Below are 18234 nucleotides of genomic sequence, written 5' to 3' on the forward strand. Positions count from 1 at the left end.
GTTTCAAAAGGGCATTTTCTTTGATAGAGGGCAAACTTCCTAGTGCTTTAGCACCACCTAGTGTCTATGTGTGCACGCCCCTGATTGTATATTTGAATAAAAAATGTGTTTTATTTATAATAAATACATTTCATAAATCACACTTTAATGTAGGAATGGATCCAGAGATTTAACCGCTAATTGGCCAAATGACATTAAAACATGAAAAAGCAAGTGCAGCAAACAGTTGTGTGACAGTTAAGCTGTTTTGTAACCCTTCATCTAAGCCAGTTTTTCTGACTAAAACACAGACGACTTCACATAAAGAGTGCATAGTCAAGTCAGTTACTCATACCGACCCTGCCTGTAACCTCAAGCAATGGGGCACTGCATGCAAGTGTGCATATTTCTATTAGTGTGGACTGCAGAGGAGGGGTCTGGCATCCTGCACTTAATCCTGTCTGATGAGACAGCGACATAACCCGCTTTCATCCCCTGCTAAGAAACAATGCCTCTGTATTGCTTAGTCTCTTTCAATGTGTTTCTCTGTGACTCTCTAAATGGCTCATTTGTCTCAATTCATGTAACTTTCTTCTTCAACATAACCATTGTCCAATTTTTGCTCTTAGAAAGATTTTTAGTCTGGTCAGAAGCTTTCGAAAAACTGTTAACTCAGTTTAGCATTGACCATATGAAACATAATGTTACATATGCATTGTGATACCCTAGAATATAAATACATTTTTTTATACAATTACAGTGTGGAATTCACACAATACAGATATTCATTACATTTACAGTGAAATATTTTTAAGTTTTTTATTTATATTTCTTTCTATGAATAGATATTTAAAACTAATTTTCATTTTATTAGTTAATCAGTATGGTTTGTACAGTATGTTTTGAAACCAGATTTAGATGCAGGGCAAGAATTATACTTTCTAATAACTACTCAAAAAAATTCTGGCTGATGTCTTAAGATGATACTTCAATAATTCCATGTAATGTTATCTTCCCATATTGATATAGTTTTTCTTTGTATTGCACTTATCCCCCACAAAGTAAAAAAAATAAAAAATACACATAAGGATGCCGCCACCTCAGCACTTGACAGTCGGAGTGTTTTTTTAGACTTAATAAAAAAAAATTTAGGCAACTTTGGATCGATTTAAGCATTTGTCAAGGCTTGATTTGGACAAAAATACAGACAAATGCTCAGCTTCTGATTTGTTGGTTGGTCATATCGATAATGATAATGATAAGTTGAAACTAAACACTGACATAGAGACAGGAGATGAGTTGGTGGATTGGGTCCTCTGAGGGAGGGCCAAAATTCAAGTATATTCTGTCCATGTATATAACGCAAATTCTCAACACATGTCATCTCAAGGAACTTTACAGAGACAATTCAAGTAGATCATACAGTCAAACTTATTTAAAGTTTTCTATCTAAGGGAGGAGGAGGACACTCAAACTGAATCAAAGTGTTCAATCTAAGGAAAAATAGTTGATTGCATCGACTCATTGACTAGAAAGCAATTCCTCATACCAAGCACGCAGGAAGAAACCTGCAGCAGAACCAGGCTCAGTGTGAGTTGCCATTTGCTGAAGCCAACCTGGGTTCAAGGAGATAGAAGAAGACATACAGAAAGAAGCAGAGATATGCCTCCTGTATGGGGCTGCCTCCACAGGCAGCCCCACACAGCCAGGCAGATAAACTATGATCCAGCTCGCGTGTCAGAGCACAGTTAGTCACAGTAAGAGAAACAGGACTACGCTAAAAAAAAAACGGCCAAGCCCCAACATCTATAAACAAGTGTTGACGGCAGCAGCACAGCTGATATCAAAACAAAGGAACCAAACTCAAACCACGCACAGTGGGTAGAGGGAACTTTTAAAGAAGTGCCCAAAACAAATGTAAACAGTTCAGGCAGGCATTCTGAGGTTGATTTGTGCCGAGAAACTGTTCACACATGGAACTCAACCAGCATAAAGCAAAATTCGGAGGAACATGAACATGTGGAACATGTGGAGACTAGAAAATTAAAAAGTGGACTAGGAAACTTGAAGCCATGATGGACACAAGAGAGCTTGGAATCATGGTGGAGAATATTAAACTTGGAACCAGTAAGGGGCCACCGATGCTTGGAGTGTTTGTGTTGTCCAGAGTACCTAGAGCCTAAGTGAGGCGCAGGGTCCTTAGAGCCTTGGCAGAGTCTTGAAACATAATGCTGGAGTTATAGTGCATGTCTACTTAAGTATAGCTGGGCACAGGTGGAGACTGTTAGAGTGATAATTATAAAATTATTGTGTGGACATATGAAACATTGAAAGAAAGAAGATCCTACATTTCTATCCTGTGTTTCAACCAGAAGGGTCATAAACTCTTATGACCTGCTGTAGGTCATGAGGCAGAATCACACGGTTGTGTGACTTCCATCCAGCCAGTTGGTCAATTCACACTATCTTATTACCTGCATCCTCCCAGATAATCATTACTGGGTCTTCTGTTTTAGGCCCGCCCTATGATGTTGTAAACTCTTAATAAAAGGCTTTGCCATGAAGGGATCTGTGTGAGAAGGTGCTGGTTTTCCGAGCCAGCAGCTTCTCTCCGCTCTGCAGACGCTGACGTCACAAAACCCTGTCTCTGTGTTGATTATTTCCTTTTAATCTTTTAAACTCACATTTCTCTGGATTAAAACCCAACAGAGACAATAGGGAAATAGTTGAATAGGCTCTGGCTGATCGAGAAAGGTTTACGCATAGATAAAAAGTGAAAAGTACAAAGGAAAAAATAAGAGAACTTCTCTAATAACAGAAAAAAAGATGAGCAAAAGTAGAGCCATAACTGCCTAAAAGTGCCAAACAGCAGAAATAAACTAAAAAACTGGAGAAATAAACAAAAAATATTGCAAAAGAGGAATCTGAATTGATAAGGAAAACACAAAATAGCCCAAATAACAAAATATTGCTACCTATTATGAATTAAAATAAAACTTCACTTGCAGAACTTGACATGACCATTTTTTCATGTCCATGTTAATAGGAAACAGTGGTGATAAAGAAACTAAAGATGCTTTAATAGATCCAACAGATACCTGAATCCCTTTTTATGAGTAAAAAAATGACAATTATCGATATAGCCAAATCTATAAATTTTTGTGTCATTGGGCGACATGTTTAAAAAAATTTAGGTTTTTTTTTTTTTTTTTCTCAAGTGCATCATCAAACTGTATTCTGCATGTTTATGCAATTCGTTAGTTATGGCTTTGTCCTGTTTGTGTTTCCTTTCAACTTATTTTAGTATAAGACTCATTAAAATGTGGATAATGACACTCATAAACTTCATCCATAAGGTGCATATTTTACACAAAACATTTATCTATTTGGGCTCCACATTCTAATAATTATACTTGCATATAATTGTCAGAAGACATAAATGTAGTACTTTTCAGACATCTGAAACTTAAGCTCAACTAGACTTGTTCCTGCGAATGTTGTTACCGCTAGCTCATCCAGGAGGAGCATATCCTGCAAGTCAATGACTTAATGCAATTAGCCGGTTTTCCTTCGCAGGAACTTAAAACAAATCTTTTACACCCACCCAATTTGAAGTAATCCTGACCTATTTTGCATACCCAAATGGAAAAGCAAATAACTAAGAAACTGTAAGACCACGTTACATGTGTGATACATCATTTGAAAGTAAAATGGGGTAAGTAAAACACAGGCTAAGCTGCATCAGTTCAAACATGACTCAAAGTTGTTTTGTTTTATTCTCGAAAATAATAGGTCTTTTTGAACAGCAGTACAACAGTTTTAGAGCTGTGGGGCTTTGAACTTTTAGTGTCACCAGCATCTCCAAACCTCTCCATATGTGCTAGATTGTGCCAAATTGTGCCAAATGCTTTTACTCAACTATTTGACCCATAGAATAACACTAAAGCATTTTGATGGCCACGAAACATTTATGAAGCAAGTCTTTTTCCACTTTTTTTCAGAATCAGAGTATATAACAAAATGTAACATTTATAAACCTGAAATAACATAAAAATCTATTAAAAAATAGGGAATCTGCTGCTTGTCAAGCTAAAATAAGCCCCAGTGCATTTTCTGAGCTGCATTTTTTTTCGGCATTGTAATAAAACAAAATCAGCATCCAAACTTCAAAAATATTGGAGCGTTTTAAATGATCTGCATTGAACTGTGTGCACTGATCTCTGCTGTGTATTTCACTCTTACGCAAGCCGTTAACACGGCTCTGATTTATGCAACCCAGCCCTGTCTACCCTTGTTTGAAACCTTATTTCATTGGCTACAAAGCCAAACAGCCCACGTGGTCTTAACAGCATGACTGTATGAGGGGCAATATCGCTCTACTCAGTGCGTCATTAGCTGCAAAACAAGTTTTACCGTAGTTGCATCTAACTATTTCTCAATGAGTAACTCTACAGGCATGATGATTCAAAGAACATACACATTTTATACAAAAACTCACTGGCTTGACATTTTTTTCAAACCAAACCTTTCCAAGGACTTGCTGAAATGTAGTATTTCAGCTTTTAAATAGATTCAGAGATACAGTAAGCATCTGGCCTTACCAAGGGTTCGCACAGGGATGTTGATGTGACTTGGTGGGCTCACACCATGCATGTTGACCGCTCTGACAACAAACTGGTACTCTGTTTCTGGTAACAAGCCTTTTAAAACCATGGAATTGGTCTCAATGGGCTCACGTATATAAGTCCACTCTGTGTCCATTTCTGGCCTAGGTAAGAAATAATAAGTATTAAACATAAAGATATAGGAAACACCAAAACAAAGAGACATCACACTGTTTTCTGTCTTTGAATCATATTTTGAAATTATATTCTGAGCATTCTAATACTGAATGACAAATTACATCTCATTACAATATTACAATACGTGAAATTTTTTTATAGAATGTTCTTTTTGGATTTGAATGGAAAAAGTGAATAAAAAGTAAAAATATGTTAATGATTTTAGTTTTGCTTTATTTGTTGCTTCTGCAATGATAAAATACAAATTAATGGTTTATCAAAAAGGCAAAGCTTATATTTTATTTCATTGTGGTGAAAGATAGAAATTATTCAATCAAATGATAAAAATCGGATTTCTTTTTTAAGAAAATCTGCCTAAAGAGAAAAAATTATAACTATTATCAAGCTTTTTGCGTTTATACATTTTCAGCCAAAACAAAACACTTAAGATGTCTCTTCAGGGAGGCATCTTTAGATGTACAAGGGGAAAGATCTGCATCTGCGATGGCCCTTCTAAATTAATAGCAGCACATGCAAAAAAAGACAGAGACACATATTCATGTCTGGACGTAACAGTTCCCTTTGGTATCTTTGTTGATATGCAATCAAAAGCTTTGCAGCAAAAAAAAATAAATAAATAAATCAGCACTGCATTTTGATAACTTGTTTAATACTTCCCATTTTTTTTAACCTGTATTATTTTAATGAAAACAAATAGTTTCAATCTTGTCCGTCTAAGATTTAGGAATTCATCGTATGAACACAATCTACTCATTGTGTCCTTGGCTTCTCTGCAGACAGTGTCTAGACATGTGTGTCTATGAGGCTGAACACTAATAGAAAAAGAATGAAATTCATTCTTTCTCATGTCCCAACTGACCCCTGTGTCTAAACACAAGTGGTTACACTGAGCAGACCAGCAATGATGCATACAAAAAAGATCTGCATATTCTCAATCTCAGACTATTAGTTTTTTTCTTAGCTATTATTATGCACTTAAAACTGATTTTTACAATCAAGCACGATTGAACATATTTCAACCTTTAACCTTAAATGGACCACCCACAGAATCATTATTAATGTAAAATAAAAGGTTTATTATTTTATAAGATGCGTCTATTTGTGTATTGCCCAACACTTAGATAAATAATTCATCTGATGGATAAAGAGATAGGAGGTGATCAGCTTAGTTTTACATTGCATTGCATTATTTATAAAAGAGGGTCGCATGCAAGCTTAATGTACCAACAGGAGGGCTAAGGAATGAAACTTACAGCATGACCAAACCAAACATATACAGTTTAAAAGATCTGGCTGATAGAGCCTAAGGATGAAGCTGTGTCAGACATCTTTGAGTTGAGTTATGTTTTTAATGGACCTCACTCCACCCCCAATAGCTTATTTACAAAGCAGTGGGCTGAAGGACAGACTGCACACTTAAAGCTTTATTGTGTGTGCTGCCGGAGCTAAAGGAAAACAAGAGTTGTGAGGTTTATATGAGGTGAATTAGCAGAGGGTGAAGGCATAAATGTTCACAGGGGGAAAGAACTGAAAAACAACCAATAGTATATTCACTACTATGACTTGGGAGAAACTAACAGTAGAAATGCTATTTGGAAAATATATATGTTTAATTTAATTAACAGTGTTTAAACTTTTAATTCAAAGGGACACCTTGTGAAGAATATTTAATGTTTTAACTCTCTTCATTTATTTAAGGTTAGTTTTCTGGGAAAGCGTTTTTTTTTTTCTTGCTTCCAAGGACTAAGATCAATTTAAAGTACCAGGGTAGACAACAGCCTCTAGGTAGGCCCTAAATGCTAAACATTTGTTGATGGCTGAATATCCTAGTAGTTTTGTTTGTCACTAAGTTTACTACCTATTTTAAATTACCCATTAAGAGATATCCTATTTTTGTTTCCAAAGGCAACATTGAAGCCCTGGAATTTTTTTTAATGTTTGTGTTTTAAGTAGTTTTCATTCAAATACTTTGATAAAATAGGCCACCTTTATTAAAAATAGTTAAGTTAGGGATTTTTGGTTTCCAGTTATATAAAATGTATGCAATGAGAGTAAAATAAATGAATAACGATGCTGTATTCAAGCAGTAAAGTAAGAATAATTAACTGCTTTATATTTTTCCAGATAAAAAAAAAACATTCAGTTCTTCACGGGATTCCTTGACATTTACCATTTTTAGCTTTCAACTGTGCAGACACGTTGATGTGGGTTGGTGTGTGGTTGATTACTAGGCCTATGACATCCTCAGCATAACTGCACACTTCAAACAAGTTAATGTGGAAATGTTTAGATTTTTTTATTATTATTATTTCTGTTTCTGCGTCCAAAAAAAAAAAAAAAAATGTCCCATATCTAACTGGTACAGATTAAACCCCACTTCATGACCAGTCTGCACAGCATGCTCTTAAACCAGAACAGAAGATTTTAATATATCAAAATGTAATTGTAACTATGTTTAATGATGTATTACAGAGTTTCCTAATAATTCAACTGCCTGTGGCCAAAACATAGAACTCTTCTTGCATTCTCATAGCACTCACTAATACATATCATTAGTGTCTGAGTTAAGCTGAATGCCGGTCGCTTCTGAATATCTACAGAATCCATCTTGAATATGTCTGTGTAAATTCTCAGTCATTCAGGTCATGACAACAACAAACGGGCTTAAATTGGAAGGCAACCGGAATTTTGCTCTGTTTTCTTTAACATATTTTGACACCTATCCAGAAGTCTTTGTCAATATTGTTGGCATGCACCAAAGCATCTTTAGCTGCCCTGATGTATTTAAGCAGCATAGAGGTCTATTCTTCGGCACAAATTCCAAGTCATATGTAAATCAAATAGCTACCCCTTATTCTTCTGGGTTCTTGGAGCCTTTTATTGTGCTTGGTCTATGCGATTGGCCTTTTGAATCATAATGGGAGTGTTTATGTAATTTCCTTGGAATGAGTTCCATGACTGAATCATAAATGATTGGAAGCTGAAATCGCAATTTTTAAAGACCAAGGTGTTCAGATTTTGAACAAAGAGGACAGGTAGTTTGAAAGAGGCATCAAGGAAGCCAACTTTGTGAAAAGAGAAAAGCTATCACTGAACAGAGGGTGAGGATTAGGGTTTCAGTTTCCAAGCATTTACAATTCAGTCATGGGACACATGTACATGTTAAATATATTATGTGATATCTAATATAGTCATTGTGTACAATTTCAGTGTAAAATTTCCTGATGGAAAAGCTATTCATTTAAAAATGTTATTTTCTTTTATGCGCATGCCTTCTCTGACTTCCCTCCATACATTTAGACAGGGGCCTTTTCGGTTCAACCTATTTTACTGAACACAATTTTTTCTCATTTCCTGTGTGCAATAATCTGTTTAAGGTGCCTGACATTTTATGAACTGCCGTTTTCTCAGTTTGCAAATGTTAAATAAGTTTTGACAGACCTGATGTAAGCCACCAAAAAGTGAAGAACAGGGGAGCTTCCCTGACTCTCTCCTTCCTGCCATGATAAGGCCAACTCTGTGTCTGATACGGCCATGACGACTGGCTGAGTTGGTGGTGAAGGGGGCATACACATCTCTATTGGCAAAATAAAACGAAATAAAATTATTTTATTCATGACTGAATATACTATGCAGGTAAATATTTAGAATTATGGTTAAACTGATGTCTTCCACTCACATAGTCTTACCATGTGAGGCAGTACTGATGTCTCTGGGCATGCTTGGTCTGCCCTCCCCGGTCCAGCCGTATGCACCAACGCTGACTCTGTAGTTGGAATTCACCTTTAGGTTTCCAATGTCTACATCCTAAAAATCAGATTAAGGAAATTGAAAGGATAAATTATTATATTATAAGAAGAACTTTGAGGGAACAATAATTACAAATGGGCTAAATGTTACTTACAAAACTTGCTTGTCCATCAAATTGCCCCTATAAGAGAACAAAGATTATAATACAATTCCTCCCTCAAAGAAATGAACAGGTAAATAGTTAGACTTGTCTAAAAGATGGACCACTCTACAAATGTTTGCAATTAATCAATTTTCAAAGCAGCACTGTGAACCTTTTAGGCGCTAAGACCTGTAACTTCCAGGTTTAGCACCCTGAAGGCCACTGGTCACTGGTGTTTAAGGGGAGCTTAGACTGCATGTAGTGGTTCTCTGAGTCACACCATCCATTCAGTGACAATCTGTTTATCTCTGGTTACGTTAGCGAGTATTTGAGTAGCATAGTTTGCACAAAGCATCAACATGTGCCAAGTGCTATATATTGACCTTAAAATAATTAGAAATATCTCAAATTAATCATGAACAATATCTGGGTGAAGAGTTATGAGGTGCTGCCTTAAAATTACCTATATAAATGTAATCGTCTCATCTTATAATGTATTTTATAAGATGAGACATTTTATGCAAACATCCTTATTACTCTTGATAGAGAATATTCAAGATCAAGGTTAAATACAAACATTCTAATCTAAGTTATTAGATAAGACAGTTTGTCAATGGAATAAGATGATTTATGTTTAAAAATACAAACAAAAAAAAACTCCATCATCCTTTTTCAAGTACATAATACCTAACTATAACATTTTAAGGTACAACATTGGTATAACATCTTAATTACATGCATAAATCACAGGCAAATACACTTATTTTAAGAAATCTTGACTTATTTTTAGATCTTTTTTTGTGTGTAATATCTGCAGTAGTCTCTTTAAGACCAAATTTGTGTTGGACAAAGGGCACAGCAACATCCATTACCATGATAACTAGATATAACATATTGGAAATCTTTAAATCTTCATCATTGATCATGTTTTTTGTTCATCTCCCAAACTCTTAACTTTAACACTGTTACTTAAATTTTAAAGATTTAATGTAGTTACTGTAATGATGAACCTGTGAATAAATTTTGCGAAAATATTACATACTTCATGTGGTTTTAAGACACTATAAAGCCTTTGGCCCTAAATCAGTGCACCTAGTTCAAATATACATTAATCAGTTGCTGAGTTGAAGCAACAGAGTCTCTCTAGAACCTCCATGATGTGGGATGGGCAACAGGTCTATAGTCATTGAAGACTGGAGGAGGTCTTACACATCACTGGAACTGTCTCCTGAGTCAGACAAAGAGTGAAGAGGTGCTGTAGGATCCCACAGAGCTGCTCTGCACAGGCCCTCAGGACTCTAGGGCTGATTGATTCAGCCTCCCCAGTTGCCTCTTCATCTTTAGAGACAGGTGAAAGTTCATTATCAGCAAAATCAGAAGATTTTGCTGATAATTAACTCATAGAAGCAGGACAGTAATGCAAAGGAGGGCAAGAGAGAGGGGTGCTGAGCTTGTTCCTAAACTGAACCTGTTGAAGAATGTATTCAGTTTATTTGCTCTGTCCAGACTTCCAAATGTCTGATCATCCATCTGCTTGAAGCCTGTGAACTTCTTGTTCCCTGACCACACACCTCTGATATTGTTATGCTGGAGCTTGATTTCCAGCCTCTTCCTGGATGCCTCCTTGTTTTCTCGTATCATCACCTTAAGTTGCTTCTGTATACTCCTCATTAATTCCCTGCCCCGCTACTTAAAGGGTTCATTTTTTTCTTGTTGAGCAGTTGCTTCAGATCACTGGGAAACATTTCACTGTTCTGGTAGGGATGGTGTAATCACTCACACACTCAGTCATTGTGTTGATATCCTCTTTTATTACAATGCATCCCAGTCCGTAGCCTCAAAACAACTATACAGGGCTTCTGCAGCCTCCTGTGACCATCTTTTTACAGTTATTTTTAATTCAGGTTGTCTCTTATAAAGTGGCTTATAATCTGAGCAGAGAAAAACAAGATTGTGATCTGATTGTGATTTCCCAAGAGGAGGTCTTACTTCAGAGATGTAGGAGTCCTTGACATTTGCATAAAACAAGTCCAAACGTTGATTTTCTCTGGTGCAGCAGCTGGCAAATGGTTGGAATGTTGAAAGCGTAGCAGAGAGTGAGACATATTTAAAATCACCAGTTATTGCCACAAATGCATTCGGCTGTTGTGTCTGGAGTTAGCACCACCTAACTGATTACCTCACATGCAATGTCGGCAACAGCAGAAGGTGGAATGTAAACAGTAATGTTAAGTTTATTCTTTATACATCATGTGCACTGTTATTCTGTTAGCAAGATTAGACAGAGTAGGACGCCTTCCTTCACATTGTGGATGTCACTGTGTGTATGGAGGTCATCTAATCAGGACAGCCTTTGTGTCTTTAGAAATACACAGGATAGGGGCACATCTTGGAGCCGGACTGATAAAGGAGACATATCTGTAATCCTTGGGCATAGACGCAAGATGCATGAAGTTCAAGACATGGATGGCGTATCAGTTTCTGATACGGTAAGTTAAGCATCCACCTGATGCAAAACATGGACTCATGAGGTACAAGAAGGAGGAGATGACCTTGTTTGGGGCTCAATCTTTGCTCAATCTTTGCCGGACGCTCGCTGACGTGTTTTTGAGCCCACAGCTGTGCAAGCTCCAAGCATTTTCTCTGTCCTGTAACGACCTGATCTGGAATAAACTCTGTAACTTTTTTACTCCTGTTTTTATGGTCCTTTTTTATATGGTTTTACCCATATAGTTTACCATATACTTTCAAATAATTTGCTCCCAGGAAAAGAACCGGTAGGGAAGTTCCGAGGCGCAGCCGCCTTCAGGGGGACATAACTTCCATATTAACAGTAACTACAAAAACAGTGGTAAACTCTCTGGGCTAATAATAATGCGAGAAACCAACTGTCAACAGCTCAATATCCAGGCTACAGGAAAAAGTCTTCACAGTCACATGTCCTGGAAGACATCTGTTGTTCACAATCATTGCCAACCCAATTCTGTTGAATTTTGAGAGACTCTGGATTCCAAGATATGATCCTGCAGCCACATTTCAATAAAATACATAATGCTGCATTGCCAATATTCTTGCTGGGTCCTTGCTATGTTATGGAGTTCTTTTAAATTGTTTACTAAAGATCTAAGATGATGATTAATGAAAGAGATGCCTTTTATTTCCTGTTCCTCTCTCTTCTCCTTGCTCCTACTCTGCATACCTGCAACATTCTTTTCATCTTAAAAAACAAGCAATTAAAATACTCTAAAAGAGAAAGACCCAAATCCTTAAAATGTTTTGGGTTGACAACTCCTTTTATAAACATAAACAAATAAACCGATAAAGCTATTAAGATTTTCAGATCTCAACATTTCTTATTACCTTTATTTACTTTGATAAACCAACAAAACAGTAATACATTGCTGTGGCATGGAAAGTAAAACACACATAGTTTTCTTGTTTTCATAGCAAAGATTTGGCATTATAAGCTTTTTTAAAACAATACCTTTGGAACCACTTTCAAGGGCACCTATAGCTTTTGAATGTGTTTGTGCCAGTTTATTTAGTTTGCTCATTAGTAAATGCCAGCAGTTCTGTGCAAAATGCCCAAGTTCAGTCAGATTGGATGGAGAGATCTTTTGAACATCCACTTTAAAGCCTTATCACAGATCCTCTGATGGATTCAGTCTGGTTATTTTTACATTAAAAATATACTTGAATCTAAATCCTTCTACAGTGTTGGTTTTTGCCCCAGTTTCAAGTCTATTGCAATGCATAAAAGTATTTTCCTTTTCTTATCCCTATCCATTAAGTTTATCTTTACGAATGTCCCTCTCCCATCTCTAGAAATCTTTCTTAAATCAGGACGCTGACACTGCCAAGTTTCCCTCGAAGGATGTTGTTTTCAGGGTGAAGTGTAATGTAGTGTTTCGCTGCAGCACTGTATCTAATATTTTTGCTCCTTCCACATATGACTCGTGAACTCAAGGGTCATCACATCACCAGAGAAATGTGTTTTAAGAGCAGTTTTGAGTAATCCTAACTTTTCTATTGTAGCTCTTGCTGAACATTCAGTGTCATGGTTTTGCTGGAAGGTAAACCTCGATCCTAGTCTAGTGTCTTTTATGACCTCAAACTATTGTTTTCTTCTGGATAGCTTTATTCAGAACCACAGCCTGTTTTGAACGACCCAATCGTGTTTTGGTGGGTAATATGTGGTGTCTGATTTTTATGCCCACATGGAGAAATTAAACTAAAGTTTTCCCCCAAACAGATTTAACCCCCTGAACTGCTGAACTCTACAGATTGTCAGACTTTTTCTCAGTTTACTGTAAAAGGAAAGCCATATCCTGGTGAGTTTGGTGTCATACCAAGCCATTTTTGTTTTGCTAGGATGTATTTGACAGTGGTCTGATATTTTTAAAGATTTGCATATCAGTTTTTACCTCACCCTGAATGAGTAGCACGACTTTCCCTTCTAAAGATTTTTAAAAACAATGCATAATTTTCTTCACATTCAATCATATTAAATCAACATCGAGGATGCAGAATTTGGTCACTCTAATGTGACATGTTTAAAAGCTATGAACTTTTTTCAAGATTGTGCATAACCTTTCAATTAGATGACACTGTAACATAACACACCATTGCTTTTTGTTATACATTATATCTCGTATTATTCGTTTAGCAGAATGAAAACATAATGATAAAATGCTCTTTCATCAACATGATCTTTGCTTCTGCTACATCAAAAAAGAAAATGATTGCAAATCCTATGAGTGCCATATCACTGGTATTTTATTTTACTTCTAGTACCAAAAATCTAAATTAGAAATTACTATTTAATTCCATAGAAAAACTTCTATAATCTTGTACAGAAAATATACAATCTATGTATCTTAGAATAGAATAGAAAATCCCTTCATTGTCCCACAATGGGGAAATTCTGGTGTTTACAGCAGCAAAAAGATTATAGAAAAAATTGTCACACAAATGTGGACCTTAAAAAAATTTGTAAAAATAACATATTAGTGAAGAGTTAAACGATAAACAATAAAATACTGTACTGTTAAGTATTTTAATGATTTAAAACTGTGCACCTGGAGAATAAAATAACCAATATACAGCCACAGATATTTTAAAATGTATTTGAAATATGAATTTCACATAAATAAATAAATTGAAATATATTTGAAAAATAACATCAGAGATGTGCAGAAAGAGAGCAGCATGATAATTTAACTGACTTGTCTTTCCAACAATGCTTACTCTCTTTTAACATGTTGTCCATCTTTAACTTTTAAAAATAGAAGTATAGTGTACATAGTTTTGGGAAAGGCTTTGAAGAGAAAAAATATATTAGTGTGTACTCACAGTGGTTAGCATGTCCAAACTCAGAGGCACTTCCATGATGGATGTTGTACTAACTGGGCGTCCATTCTTTATCTCTGTGTAAAAGATCTGAACAGTCGACACACATAAATCCATTGTTTTTAGTTAGTTATTGTGTTATAAGGGCAAAACAGGGAGAGTTTATATATGGCTAATAAAAAAAGTCTATAAAAGGAAAAACATATTTTAATAAACCAAAAAAGAAACAAAACACATTCGCCTCCCACTAAGTTCTTTGGAAGCTGGTGTCCAAACTAATCCTCTTAGTGCAGACATATGGCCAAAGCTACAGCCCACACAGTTATACTGATCCACAATTTCTTAATGGTTTATTCAAGGAGTGAAGGACAGAAACTTCTAGCGTTTGTTACGAAAGCTTTAAGGAGAAGCGCAAAAGCATGACCAGTCCTGAAAAGGTGCATTATAAAAATGATGGAAAGTATGCATTAACTAAGCATGGACACAATAGTTTTGTAATGATTAAAAGAAAATCACAATACGTCTGTACAAGAAAAACATTTTAAAAATCCTATGTCTATGGTTTTTATGTACTGTGTGTTCTATTTGACTGCATCTTTTCAACCAATATTGCACCTGAGAAAGAAAGATATAAGCACGGCGATAAAAGAGTTCCTTCAAGCACATGAAAGTTAAAAATAGTGTGTCCTTATTCCTCATGGCCATCTTCCTGGACACTTGGTTGGATGGGCACTTTAGAGGCAGAGAAAAGTGTGTCTGCCATGCAGAAAGAAATAAGCAGCCACTCAAGGAAAAAAAAGTGGAAATTTGATTTATTTTTCAAAACCTTTCTGAGGATTCAAAATGTGTTTCTGTTTTTTCTGTCTCATTTTCTTTATCATGTTCTGATGTGGTGGAAGGACTTCAACACTCAAAAAAAATTTAAATTAAAATAAATAAGTCATCTTCACCAAACACCAGCAGATAGATGAAAACAGACAGAAATATTTTTTTAAAAACACACTTTTATCATAAAATGTGTGGAGTGTATAGCAGGTATTGTACTATGCATGCATGCATGTAGAAGCTGTTTGTATTTACCTTGTATCCAGTGATTGTGCTGACATGTCTGCGGGGCATCTTCCATCGCACACTGAAGGCGCTACAGTTGAGTGTCTCCAGCTGGATGTCTAATGGAGGACTTAGACGATCTGGTTTACACAAACATAAACATGGATAGAATCGGCGAGAAAACCAGCAAAATAACACCAGGAAAACAGACGGGTAATTTGAAATGTTGAGGATTTTTTTCTGACTGACCAAGATCTAATTTCATTTGTTTATAGTTTCTAATGGGTTTGCAATGGAAAGAGGTCAAAACATGAAATATGAAATGCTTGTAAAACAAGCTTATTGTTTTAGAGGGGGTTTTTTTCCATCCATATAACTGTAGATAAAATCAGTTTAAGGGAGAAAATATACAAAAAATATGAAAAACAATTATATTTACTTAGAACTGAGCCAGGACTTAAAACACAATCATTTCCAATCCTCTTTTTCAATGTATTACATTTTCAGCATTAAATATAATTTCATATTTGCATTATTTAAGAGTTAAAGTCAGTTATTAACATGGAGAATAAATACCATAAACCTTGAGTGAAAGAGGATAGACAATAAAACATAACCACTGTTTAAAGACTGCAGTACTCCAGAACACCTCTGTTTATGCTTTGTTTGTATCGCAGCAACAAAATATAGGTTTTGCAGCAGACCTATGACTTTGTCACCCAGGGGAAAGGATTTTTTTTAAGTTAAACATCACTTTAAAAGCTTTGAGCTTTCATCTAAGGGTAAAACATTGCAAGCAGGGACACACTGCTAGCAGAAGGTGATAAATTTCACTTTTTAAGAATTCAAAACTTTTTTGAATTTGCATTAATAATAGCTGTGATGCACATGAATATGTGAAGAAGCAGATTTGACTGAGTAAAAACCCCTTTTAATCACAATACATTGAAATGGTAGTTTTTCCATTCCTTGCCTCTGGGCAACACTGTGCACTTAGATCACTATTGTTTGTACAATAACATGGTCACGAAATGAGAGGTACAGAGATGCATAGTTATAACCATAATAACATTTTTTATGTACTATCTACTGTTACAAGAAATGCAAAACCATTACCATACTATGCACTGGTAATAGTTCGGTTCATGCTTATTGACATGCTCAGGGAATAGAAAGGGTTGAAAATGACTGAAAATCAATGGAGATCAGGCAAGACAAGAATGTGCACGTGCATATGTGCATCAGTGTGTGAAGAGAGGTACACATTTTATGATTGATATATTATAAGGGATCCCCGAGGGCCCAAAAGCTAGGGTGAAGCATTTTTTTTCTGCCTGAAATAAAAAATCATGCCATAGAGAGTTAAGATCATTGGGTCTTGTACTGCACAACAAAAGCTGATGCAGTTGCCCTGTGTGTTAGGGAGTGTGTGTTCCATGAAATACTAATTAGCATGATTACCACCCCATTAATGCCATATAAGAATAAGACTTCACACGCTTGTCAGATTTTCATTCGCAAATAAAGGCATTCAAAATGAGGAAGTATAACTTTACATATTTGGAAGGCTATGCTTACTGAGGGCTTAGAAGCAGAATTAAAGGACCAGTAAAAGCAATGCAGTGGAGAATGAATTACAAGAACTGTAAACACAGTGGTTGCACTGTTACAGGAATAAAAATAAAGTCTATAAAAATATAGTTGTTTTTTTTTTTAAATCACTTATCAAAAAACTGAAAACTGCTGGTGGAGACGTGCAATGTATGATTTAGGCCTAAATGCTTAATAGGACAACATTCTGCAAAATCTCCATTAACACTCCACTTCTGTATTATACATCTCCAGACTCCATCTGGCATCCCTTCATCGCACTCTCCATCTCTCTCATACAATGCATGAAAACAAAAAAATGTTAACAGTGAAACTCTAATTTGACAAATTCAGAGACACCCGAATCCAAACATTCCACATTTTGTCAGTCGCTATATCTAAAGAATATTTGATAATATTGTCATGATAGTCACTTAATATTTCAAAGATTAAGGGAATCATTTAATGAAATGGACTTTAACAACCTTAATTTGTCTTCCTTGTCAACCGATTAGTTAGAAACAAGAGGTAAAAAAAAAAACATAATTAAATGTAAATGTATTAGTGATTGGTGGTTTTTTGTGCTCTTTCATCACTGAGAGCTCAATTGTGGAGCACTGAAAGAACAAATTGTTTCTATAGTTGACTATTTTCAAAGTGTTAATTTCCCTTTGCAGGATGCAGATGCAGTCACAGATGGAATGAAAGGAATTGTCAACAATTATAAAATGATCCAAAGGCCTGATTAGTTCAACAGGCCAGCATAAAGGTTAGTAAAACTAAAAGCAACTGACCGTAGATCTCAGGGAACTCAAATGTGCGTAAAGCTACTGGAGGTCAGAAATACAGCTTAAATCATGTTTTCCCAGTGTGTTACAAGTCAATGATGAAACTTTAAAATCAATTCAAAAGTGAGGTAGTAAAGAGAGGTGAAAAACAGGAAGAACAGCAGAAATATGTTCAAGCTTTTTAGTTTGGCTTAAAACTTTGCTTTTTGAAAAAGCCTATAGTTAGAGTGGCTTAGGTTATCCTGAGCTATCTCTAAAGTTATACTGCTATAGGCTTAAGCCAGGCATACACTGCATTTTTTTCAAACCTTGCAAATGGTTTCGTCGTACAGCGTGAGTTCACAGCTCACGATGCATGTTTAGCACGACGCTCTGATGCAATCTACCTGCTCTCACTGTATGTCTAAAAACCACGTCGGACTCAGCTCCACAGTGAGATGGCGCTACTCAGACTCGTCTATCAGGAAGCTAAATGAGAAGAGGAATCTGAAGCTCACTAGAGTGCAATGCGCTGCCTTGGCAATTTGGGCAATTTTGTCCTGAAAGCGCTAAAAAGAAAAGGCAACAACATATTTGCACAAAGACATGGCTGAGCAAATGTGGCTACTACAGTCTTTAAATTTTACAGAAAGAACTCCATTTCACCTGCACCCCCGCCATGCTTCTGTGTATTCATTTGAGAGGAAGAAGAAGAAGAATCCTTGTTTGCGCATGCATCGTTCTGTTACAAACTCTCGTGATATTTTGCAAATTCTTGTGAGATTTTGTTAGTAAAATAGATCGA

General features: G+C 36.0%; 1 protein-coding gene across 1 annotated transcript in view; it reads right to left on the minus strand.

Moving 5' to 3' along the window:
• Positions 1-18234, minus strand: part of egflam (EGF-like, fibronectin type III and laminin G domains) — a 42286-nt gene that overhangs the window by 17972 nt on the left and 6080 nt on the right. Inside the window, exons 2-7 of the mRNA XM_015374275.1 lie at positions 15103-15212; positions 14026-14112; positions 8686-8712; positions 8471-8588; positions 8223-8358; positions 4581-4747 (exon numbers count right to left, since the gene is read on the minus strand). Coding sequence (XP_015229761.1) covers positions 4581-4747; positions 8223-8358; positions 8471-8588; positions 8686-8712; positions 14026-14112; positions 15103-15212 — 645 coding nt within the window. The remainder of the gene's footprint in view (positions 1-4580; positions 4748-8222; positions 8359-8470; positions 8589-8685; positions 8713-14025; positions 14113-15102; positions 15213-18234) is intronic.

This window comes from Cyprinodon variegatus, unplaced genomic scaffold (assembly GCF_000732505.1).
Source record: "Cyprinodon variegatus isolate N-32 unplaced genomic scaffold, C_variegatus-1.0 Scaffold100, whole genome shotgun sequence".
In the NCBI taxonomy this organism is placed as follows: Eukaryota; Metazoa; Chordata; class Actinopteri; order Cyprinodontiformes; family Cyprinodontidae; genus Cyprinodon; species Cyprinodon variegatus.